General features: G+C 40.1%; 2 protein-coding genes across 2 annotated transcripts in view; both read left to right on the top strand.

Moving 5' to 3' along the window:
• Nucleotides 1-4,407, top strand: part of LOC127979160 (serine/arginine-rich splicing factor 6) — a 6,331-nt gene extending 1,924 nt beyond the window's left edge. The window contains exons 3-6 of the mRNA XM_052584371.1: nucleotides 1,568-1,695; nucleotides 2,521-2,729; nucleotides 2,871-2,936; nucleotides 3,266-4,407. Of these exons, the coding sequence (XP_052440331.1) occupies nucleotides 1,568-1,695; nucleotides 2,521-2,729; nucleotides 2,871-2,936; nucleotides 3,266-3,737 (875 nt within the window). The 3' untranslated portion in view covers nucleotides 3,738-4,407. The remainder of the gene's footprint in view (nucleotides 1-1,567; nucleotides 1,696-2,520; nucleotides 2,730-2,870; nucleotides 2,937-3,265) is intronic.
• Nucleotides 4,408-4,833: 426 nt separating this feature from the next.
• tmem200b (transmembrane protein 200B) lies at nucleotides 4,834-10,081 on the top strand. The gene is made up of 2 exons (XM_052585304.1): nucleotides 4,834-5,332; nucleotides 7,721-10,081. The coding sequence occupies exon 2, from the start codon at nucleotides 7,757-7,759 to the stop codon at nucleotides 8,960-8,962; it is 1,206 nt and encodes a 401-aa protein (XP_052441264.1). The 5' UTR covers nucleotides 4,834-5,332; nucleotides 7,721-7,756; the 3' UTR covers nucleotides 8,963-10,081.
• Nucleotides 10,082-10,979: the final 898 nt, after the last annotated feature.

The following is a 10,979-nucleotide window of genomic DNA, read 5'->3' as shown; positions in this document are numbered from 1 at the left end:
ATTCCGGCAAATACAGCGGTAAAGTGTTCCTGTAATTGTTCCCTGGTCGCTAGATTTGGCACTTTCACACAGCCAGTGATGACCCGGTATATGTGCGTGCTTTCACACACAACCCCTGAAGATCCCGTAACGACACGTGACATCAGCGCGTGACGTGTAATGTACGAGTCGACAACGCTTGGCACGTTATACTTTAACTGAAGCAAGCAAACGATCTCTGCGTCAGCGCGGAAAGTGAGGAACTAACTGATCTCTGCTTCATTACAGTTTGCACATGTGTTTTCGTCACGAATGTTGATCTTCCTTCAAAACAGCCGGTAAAAGAGTCGCGCGATAACGCGCGTCATCATTTCGATACCGAATTAGATCTGGCTTTTGTTCACACAGCGCTCGTTCCGGATCGATTACCGCAATGTTACTATGTCCCCGACCCGGGTTCGATTCGGTAATCAATTCCGGGACGTGGTTGCTTTCACACAGAAGGCGACCAGGCAATGTTACGGGAATATTGCGGGTCCGACGTGCAGTGTGAAAGGGGCTATAGTGAAGAAACAGTCTTCATCAGATCATCTTTCTGCATAAATGCACACATCACCAGCTCATTGGTCTACACGTTTTCTTTTTTGGGTGTCCTGTCCCTTTAAGAGTGTCCAGTCTCTGTTTGAGAAGCCTGAACATTGCATGTTCAATTCCAAACCTTACTGCATTAACCGTTTCTGTTGAACTCGTTTAGGGAGTCAAATTGTATGAATGGTAATCTTTTGAATATTACTGATCGGTGATTCTTCAGTTGGGAGTATCTTTTTGTCAAATTAAAAAAAAGGATTAATCTCAAGTGTCCCTAAATGAAGAATCACCTTAATGAACTAGTATTGTAGTTTCTGCTTCTCTGTATTATGCAGATTATAACTGTTGCAATACAATGATTGATCAAGCTTATTATTTTTAAATGGAATAACTAATAATGTCAAAGCAAGAAATTTAACCCTCAATGTTTTATTAAGAGTCTGACCGCCTGCCCCTTTTGCTGGCCATGGTGTCCCCCTCCCCATGCGTGTGGCTCTTTGACCAAACTGCGCCCCTGGGCAGACCATTAAAGCGAGCCAATGTGAAAGAGGACCGCTTTTCCCATTAAGCCGGGTGGTGAGGATCTCGAGGGGTTTAGGAGATGTGGTTTGAGCTCTTCTAGGTGTTTTGGTTTTGTTTCTTTTGAATTTTTTTTCCCTTTCCCCAAATATTTAATCTCTTAAGTGCAGCGTAAGTATGTTATTTGGTGGAATATTTTCAGTTCTTGAAAAAGAAATGATTGTCATTTACTGACTCTCATGTGATTCTGAAACATAAAATTCATTTTGTACATTTCTGTACTCTAGTTAAAGTAAGCTCAGTTTCTTAACCATATATAAAACTTTTTCTATAATTTTATAGCTTTTTGTAGGTTATTGCTGTCTCAGTCTAAATATTTATACTTTGTGTGATATCCACAGAGTCTTAAAGGCCGGTGTGGAGACTCTGTTGTGTGTTTCCTTCGCTGAACGGTGTGCATCTTGCTCTTGTCACTCTGAAGGTAGTCGGTACGGTCGTGGAGGAGGAGGAGGAGGAGGAGGAGGGGAAAGGTTCGGCCCACCCACTCGCACAGATTACAGGCTGATTGTGGAGAATCTCTCCAGTCGCTGCAGCTGGCAGGACCTGAAGGTACAGAAACACTTCTTGGTTTCATGTTTTCAGTCTTACAGCCGTTTCACACTGAGCCCGATGCGAGAAAGTGAAGCGAAGCGAGACGAACTGAGATTTCACACAGGGAGCTAAACGATTGTAGAGGTACAATACGCATCAGTCGAAGCTTGAAAATTCATGTAACTGCTTAAAACCCACTTTAAAGCATCAAGTGCTTGTAGTAACTTCTGATTGTGATCTATATATGATTGAGTCTCTGTTTAATAACACCATACAAAACACATACGAAACGACTTGTGACAGAAAAAAAATCCTTGCTTTTTTGCACCGTGAATGATCGCATCTTGTGTATATAGCCCTATAGAATCTACACTCTGAAATCCATACACCCACAAAATAATTGTAATTGCATAGTTTCTATTCAACTGGCTCGTTTTTCCAGCTGGACATTTTTTTTTTTTATTTCTTTCGTAGGTCAAACCTAAGAAAATGGTGCTATCGGGTGGAAAATAATTTTTTAATTTTGAAGCCTTGCTAACAAAATGAAAGGCTATAAACAAAGAATGCTTGAGTTTATGCTGAAATGGCATTGAGATGAAATATTGTTGTTTTAATAGGTTTCAGTCTGTATATTTTTGTCCGTGATATTATCATTTTTGTGCATATCGTAAAATGGATTTCTGAAAGGAAATAATAGTGAAATATAAATAAATTAAAAAAAAGGCCCTAAGGATGCACAATGGTTAAACTATTATGTTTACTTGAAGCATTAAGGAAGTCAGTCCTATTAAAAACATGATCAGCGATTAGTTCTTGAGTCTCTAATGTGTGATGGATTCACAGGACTACATGCGTCAGGCTGGCGAGGTGACTTACGCAGACACTAACAAGGGCCGTAAGAACGAGGGGGTCATCGAGTTCAGGCAGTACTCGGACATGAAGAGAGCCCTGGAGAAACTGGACGGCACCGAGGTCAATGGAAGGAAGATTCGGCTGATCGAAGACCGGCCTGGGGCCAGACGCCGCCGCTCCTACTCCCGCAGCGCCTCAAGGTGCAAACAAATCAATTCTAGAATTACATTTACCTGATAATTAACTGAGACCTTTACCTGTCACAACTTGATGTCAGGATATGAATGATGGCTTCTTCATAGTTTGACTGAAGGTGTGTAAATCTTGTTCTCATCCCTCAGGTCTCGCTCCAGGAGCAGGAGGTCCCGCAGGAGCCGAAGCCACAGCCGGACCAGTAGCCGCTCAAGGTAGACAACTCAAGGGATTCAAGACTTCACTTTTCCACTGTGTGAACTTGAAGAGCAATAAAATGACGTTCTGGTTGGTTGTGTGCAATAAAATACTGTCATAGGATATTATACAGAAGTCCTTATCAAGTATGTTAATGCACCTTTTTTGCTAGTTTTGTGGCCATGCAGGAACGGCTCATATACTTGAGGCATTATGTGAATCTCACATTCAAGTTTCTATTCTCTATTAGGATAAGCACAGTTAAGATGTCCACTAGAGGGCAGTAACTGCTATGATCAGGTCTGTGTGGTTTCGAAGGTGCTAATGTTGATTTCTCTCTTTCCAGAGTCTCAGGCTCGCGATCACGCAGCAGGTCAACCAGCAAGAAGACGAAGGGCAGGAGCGGTAGGATGGAGGAGAGCAGTAATGGAGCTCGCAGGGGAGGTGAAAGCGCCAGGGATAATAGCCTGAGCCCTAGCCCCCCAAGCAAAAAGGGCAAACGGGAGAACAAGAGGGCTCGCTCCTATTCTAGATCCCGATCCAGGTCCCGATCTAGATCTCGATCCAAATCCGTGAACGACAGGGATTTGTCCAGAGAGTCTGGGTCCAAATCTCAGGAGGCAAACAAGGGCAGTGATGACGGCCGGGCGACTGAGAAGGCGCACCGCTCTAGAGCTCATTCTCGATCCAGATCACAAACCCCTCCAGAAGCTGATCTGCAGAGGAAATCTAGATCCAGATCCAAATCCAAATCTCGCTCTCATTCACGCTCCCGATCTTATTCCCGATCTCGATCCCACTCAAGGTCACGTTCTTAAACAAAAAAAAATACAAATTCCAATTGGCTTTTCTTGTTTTTCAGTCTAACTAAACATCTTTAAAACCGTATATCTTGTTTTTGTTTTTTTTACCCCACTGACAATTTTTGTCACTAAATGGTGAGATTTGTGCTATTAAAAAAAAAAAGACAGTTTGTGGTTGAGGTAAGAAAATCTGAATTCAAGATCTATTATCTGAAAACAAGTCTGAATGTGTTACTTTTTTGTGAAAAGCAAAATGGTGCATCTTGTTTTTAATTTCTTTTTTTCTTGAAAATGACAAAAATAGACTGAAATTTGTCTAAATGTTGTCCTGCCCTACATTTTTCTCTTCTTTGAAGCAAAATGCATTTCTTTTCTTTTGTCTTTTTTTTTTTTTTTTTTGTCATAGTTTGTAGTATTAGGGAAATTGCTTGCATATTCACATTTCAGTATTTACTGGTATTGTTAACCTTATGCATCATTTTTAGTAGTGTTTTTATTTTAAAAATTGCTTGCGATTTATATTTTATTCATAAAGACTGTGTAAAATCAAACCAACGGTAGATGTCCTTTGCCTCTGCATTGTATATTTAGAAATGTACCATAGTTGTTGTTAAGCTGGGGCAGAGTTTATGGTCTTTTTACAACAAAGTTCTCCATACAAAAATAATAAACAACTGCCTCACAATACTGTGTCCATTCAGTTCATTTACAAAGGTGTTTTGTGCTGGGTTTACCTTTTATTGCACAATGTATAAAAGCTGTTTAAAGTAAATTGACTCATTTCATTCTGAACTAGTATGAATCTGGAAAAACAAAGATATTTTTTTTAGACGATTGTTTGTGTTGTTATTTACCATTCAATGAAGCGGAAAGGATGTCCAAACACTTTAAATTCCCCATCGTCGTCTTTCTGATCTATTTTTAACTTAATGATAAATCTTACCATTACCTTGAGATCAATGACCTCAGTTATTTGTTTATTTTTTCAATTGAAAATGATTTTTTTCCGCGGCTTAATGTAAAAATAGTTCCACAAGATGTCGCCAACATTCAGAGAAGAGGATAAAAAAAAAAAAAATCCTGTCCAGTACGTGGTATGTCATATGTACTTGTGTGCCAGCTTTTCCACAACATTTTCCTCTTCTGTTCCGTCAATATTACATTACAAACCTATATATATATTCACGTCCACCAACAAGTTCGGAGAGGATTTACTGTTCAAAACCCCAGCGAGAGAAATCAAGCCTGTTGAATGTTTGTGTAATGTGACTGTATGGAAAGCAAACCGAAGTCTGGTCTCGACGAAGGCGGCGCTCTCCTCAACACTTCACTGAGGGGAGAACACGAAACCTGGACACTGGTGAACGGACAGACGGTGACTACAGATGATGGAGCCACATTTACCTTATCTGCCTTTAGAAAGTGCGTCCTTTTAACCCTTCAAAGTCCTCTTCTGGAGAGGAAGCGCTGTCATGGTAGACGCACTGCACTTGGCGCGCGTCTGGACTGATGGAGAACCGCGAAACTTCGCAGCGGGTGAAGAACATCACGAACGCGCGTGTCCAGCGCGGTAGAACGATGGAACGTTGACGCGATACATTGTAACAAAGGCAAGTCAACGCATTCTCAATATCTCGCCTTTGATACATTTAGAACGCCGTCAATATCAATACAGCAACTGACTTGACCTTATTAGAGGTCGGTAGATTTGTAATGTTATTGATGGAGTCTATTCTCAAGTTTGGACGCAAATCGAGAAATTGTGCCTTCAGTATGAAGAGCTGTTTAATTACAGTGGATTTACAGAGAGGGGCATAGATTTATTGGAATGAATGAATTTAAGATTTGAGAAAAAAAGAGATGTTTTGATGTGTTTTGATCATTTTAGCACAAGCGGGTCAATCTTTTAGAAGCGTCCAGAAATGTGCCTGAAATTATAATGAATTACAACAAAGTAATGGATCACATGTGGTGCATTTTTAAACACACACACACACACATATATATATATGTATATATATATGCATTATGTATGGTATGCACAAATTAATGGAGATTTAGCCTTATTAAGAAAAAAAAGTTTATTATTTTTTTTGTGTGTGTGAAATTACAGCTACAACTGTTTTATGATGCATACTGCAATGTCAAAAAAATAATTTTGAATAGACTTTTTCTCTTCGTTTTACATGCAACATGGAAATCAGTCTGACACAATCAATTTAGACTGTACATGCATTTATGCCAATGATTGCAGGAATATTTGAGTGTTCAGACACGAATGTATGCGACAGTCGAATTCAGCTACACATGTAGAGTATTCCCTGCATAGAGATGTCTTGGGTGCTTAAATAATAATCTGTGCAAATAATCAAACAATAATTTGAAACATTCAGCACAATTCGGATTGAACGATTGATCTACATCTGCTGTTTATATTTTAAACTCTTGTATAATTAATTTCACCCATTTGGAAACCAGAGTTCACAGTCATTAAAAGTAAAGCTGAACTTGGTAATGGAAAAAAGAGGTCTGGAATTCATCAGTCCTGCCTTTTGATGAATCAGTCCAAACATATGCTCTGAGATGCATGTACTATAGATTGTTTTTCTGTGTGCATCTCATTTTACTTATGGAGTTTGACATATGCATAGTTGTAAAGGAAAAAAATGCAGTCATTTATGATACAGTATTAATTTAAAAAATGAATTATTATTACTTTAATTATTATTATTATATACATATTTTACCACAACCTCAGTTGTTTACATTTGGTCATACACTTTTTATTTTTTAGAATACTGACATGTTTATTTCTGATTTAGGTATTCTAGCAGAACATTCAAAGCATCTCCCATGAGTTTAAACAAATCAAGTTAGTTGGCAGAATTGTAAATGACATTTTCAGAGTTGCTGAGAAACCTCTGCCAACGGAGCGTTTGCTATTTCCAGAGTGAATTAGCCACATATCATTTCTCAGTTATGGACTGTTGTTTTTCCCCCACATTCTTCCTCGGCCAAAAGTGTCATGGACTTTGGAGATTCGTAGTGGTTTCCCCTGCACACCTGTTTCTTCTTCAAGTTAAAATCAACAACATAAAGAAATGACCTCAAATCAACTATGCTTGTTTAATATCTGGAGCTCCCTTTGGGAATCCAGCTGGCTACTTTATCTGTCAGTGTATTAAAGAAATATGTCATGCCTTAAACTTTATTCAACAGTTTACAAATTGTTTGAGGGACTGGGAATACTCTAGCTGCAATAAAACACAGCATCAGCCACTTTATTTCTAAGTATATTTATAGCCTATACGATTGATTTAAATACAGTTTATGATTTGTTTGTGGTACACCATCATGAAGGGTGTTACTCTATGTATACACAATTTCATGCTGCAAATTTTAACTAAATCTTTGATTAAATCTTTAAATCTTTGGACTAAATCTTGATTCAAAGTGCAAGATGCACTGGTTCATACATTGCCAGCCTTTTTTCTTTTTATTTCGCTTTAAACTCATCCAACAGTTTGTAAAAACAGTTATGCAAATACAATTAAAGTCCACAGGCTAATCGTCCATTTCATTAATTTGTTTACACAGCACAATGAGTCAAGAGCTTGACTTGTGTTTAACCTGAAACATTCCTTTAATTTATTACTATGTATTAAGGACTTTTTTGCAGGCTGTTATGTAGAAATCACTGTGCTTGTTTTCTTAAATTATTTAAAACAAGACACGCCACCATGGATTAAATATTAATAGAAGCCATTATAACAAACAAGTCTGAGTGGGACTAAAGGAAAAAAAAAATCCCAGCCCCATTAGCATCAATGTTTCAATTTACAGCAAACAAGGGATTATTAGTAGTTGTAGAACATATTTTATATTTCAGTTTAGGAATCTGAAGCAAACATTCAAATTAAAAACTTGAATGCATTGCTGAATGATTGTCAACACCCAACCTAAATCTTAATCTTGCTTTTCCCTCTTCACCTTTTCAGACTCCCATTAGGGACCATTTCAGACCAGTCTATGCCATGAGGACTCAGAAGTCCCACGGCCGGAGGTCAGCCACACCTTCCCGCCAGCGCTTGCCACGTTTCAGTCTTCACTCCAGGAGAAAGAAAGAAGGTGTAATCCAGGGAAAGCTGCGTATCCGTTCCATGCCGGGTGCCTTTCTGGTGCTTGGGGTGGTGGTTGTTGTTGTTGGCACTTCGCTTGCTGTGGCCGGCTACTGGCCGTACAGGTCCCATCGATCATCAGTGGACACGGCAGAGGAAGGATCCTCTGGAAGTGCATCAGGATGGGGATTAGGGTCCAAAGGACTGTTTTCAGCAGCAAGTCTGGTTCACAGTGAAAGGATGAAACTACTAGGACCTGTCATTATGGGAGTTGGACTCTTCATACTTATTTGTGCCAATACAGTACTCTATGAGAATCGGGATAGAGAAACTCAAATGCTTCTGGCGCAGATGCGGAGCGTCATTTGCTCTGTTTCTGCAGCTGTTCCCTCAGCAGACCTCTTGCAGGTGAACTCTCTTGCCAGCCACTACCAATGGGTCAGCAGTTTACCTGCAGCCCACCTGAACATCCTCTGTCTGCAAGAAATGTCCAGTTCGGAGCCTCTACTCCAAGTGAAGAGCATGGATGAGGAGGACAGCATTCAGCAGCAAGACACGGTGCACACTGAGGTCCTTCATCATCAGGACTCTTCCTCCACCCCCTCGATTCACTCCTCCAGCTCTTGCAACAACAGTAAGGAGGTTTTTTGCACAGAGGAACGGGGGACCAACTTTGCACTGGATCTGCAGCAAGAAAGTCACTTTGGACTGAGCAACTGTTTGGCCGCATCCTCGATGTCCACACTGGGTGGGGAGGACTTGGAGACCTTCTCCATCCCACCCAGACGCTCCTACAGCATGAGCCACAGAACTAAACCTCACATACTGCCCAGGGATCTGGTGCATCCAGAGGACAAGTCCGTGTCTTTGACGGGTCAACATAAACTGCTTCCAAGGCAGTCCAGCTCAGAGGTGTGCGTGAACATGGTTGGCATTACAAGCCTTGACTTTATACAAATGGAAGAGCAGATGCACCGCAGCTGGCCTCGGCTGGACCTCGGAAGCGCCAGGAAGTATCTCAAGCTGGAGAACAAGGAGGACTCTGTGGACAAGTTCCTGGACCAGCTTGAGCAGCAGTGCTTGCAGTTGAACAAAAGCTACGGCTCAGGTCCCTTCCAGTGAGCTGAGGTTTAATCATTACATCAAGGTTAATGGCTTGGCGGATCAGAAGGAGCCTTATATAGTGCTATACACTTGGAATAACCCAACCAACAAATGGGTGCAAGTTTCCAGTGGATATTCTTTGCACAGTTTCTGGAATCCCTTGAGGCCAACTAATTAGCTCATTTCTAAGACCTAGCAATTTATCTCACTTGACTAGTTTTGGTCACTACAGTAGCTTGTTCAGAGATTTGCGGAGTATGGAGTTGTATCACCTACTGCCCTCGACGGTATGGAGATATAAGCCAGCGTCCTGAAGAAGGCTAGGGATGGAGGTATTTTACAGTCATGGGAATGTGCTAAACAGCTTGTGATGTCATAGATGATTGGATGGAACCCAATTGGAGGGATCTGTTTGTTATTGTTGCCCTACTTGTTGCTAGGACACAGCAAGCAGCATTACTGAACCTTCGAGGTAGAATAAACGAAGACCTCTGCAGTGACTCGATTCAAAGTAAACCCATTTCTGACTTCCGAAATCAGGTCAGCCAAAAGCACGTCTCTGGTTTTGATAGTTATACGGGCCAAAAAATGGAGAATGTTATTTGACCAAAAAAAATGGATTTATCCAAACTGCGTGTCTACTATTGGATTGTCCATTGGAATTCATTTATATGGTTAAGGTAATGCAACCTCAGTTGGAGTGTCTGTAAATCTTTCGTCTAAGAGTATCTGTTGTTCTTGTATTTCACCTTTCTTCCATTTCTGCCTGCTGGCAGTGAAACAAAAGCATCAATGATGAGGACGCAGTGCCCTCTTGGCTTCATTAACTAAGGTGATCAGTGTTTTTGCATGCACTAATGCGGGTACATAATTTCTTTCCCTTTAAAGGGTGGAGCTGGACCGAGCCCCTCCTCTTTGCAGTGAGAATGTGTAGCTTCACTCTGTTTACAAAAACAAGGCAGTCTCCCTGTCTCTATTTCGTCCGTGTAGCCTGTTTTTGGTACGCTATTTTATTTGCTGTGCGTTCTCAATGTATACTGAGCAATACCCATAGTCTGACTGACCAATCAGATCCTTTACACCACCTATGAACTGAATCCCATGCCTGTGTTGCAAATAAAAGGCAAAACAAAACCACTTTAAATGTAAGCTTTGGTTTGCTGTCCATGATTTAATGTTGATGCACGGTAGCATCAGGGGGTCAAGGTGTGGCTTTTTATATGCAGCTTTTTTTTTACCCCTGCTGGTAGATGCTATAGCCAAAAAGCTTCTTTCTTTGTCGATAGACACGCATATGCAACATATAAATCATATTTTTAGCTGTGACAATTTTTCTAAACCTATACAGTGATCCATCATATGACATTCTCAGCTCAGAGGATAGTCTCATAAAATAGAAATAAAAGATTCTGAACTTGAGTATATGAAGGTGACAGAATCCCGGTTAGAAAATATCTTGTAGAATGATCTTCAATATTGAAAATATTTGCGTACTGCATTTTGATTGGTCTTCTGTCTTAGATCTATTTGCATACTGACTGATTGTTCTTTTATCTTTTATCTTTTAACCATCCATAGTCAGAGGAGTTGAGTTTTGTGTTGTTTCCGCAGACAACAGAAAACAAGGCACATATTTAATTGACTTGATGCTGCATTTCATTTACTTTGGCCAAAGCCTAAAAATAAATGTATCCAAAAACTATTAACTTTCACAATTTTAGCTAAACTGTAACTGGTGAATCTAATTTAACTTATGAAGTTCTTTAATAATTAATAATTAAAGGAAAGACCTGGTTTTGGACGGGAATCCCTGTTGTTTAAAGTTCAGAGAGACATAAGATCAGCATAATTGAGAATAACTTTGTTAGACGTGTATGTGCAAGATTATGTATGTTTGATGTTTGTAACCTCTCGGCCATCCGACCTTAAAAGCAAGGTCTGATTCAGGTATGATGGATGAAAGCAGTGTGAAAGAGATTTGCTGTAGCTGAATATATTTCCAAGGTGCTTTTATTGATATTAGGCTACTCAGACA

This window comes from Carassius gibelio, chromosome B19 (genome assembly GCF_023724105.1).
Source record: "Carassius gibelio isolate Cgi1373 ecotype wild population from Czech Republic chromosome B19, carGib1.2-hapl.c, whole genome shotgun sequence".
Classification (NCBI taxonomy): Eukaryota; Metazoa; Chordata; class Actinopteri; order Cypriniformes; family Cyprinidae; genus Carassius; species Carassius gibelio.
The sequence above is the reverse complement of the archived record's forward strand: the minus strand, read 5'-3'. Positions and strand labels throughout refer to the sequence as shown.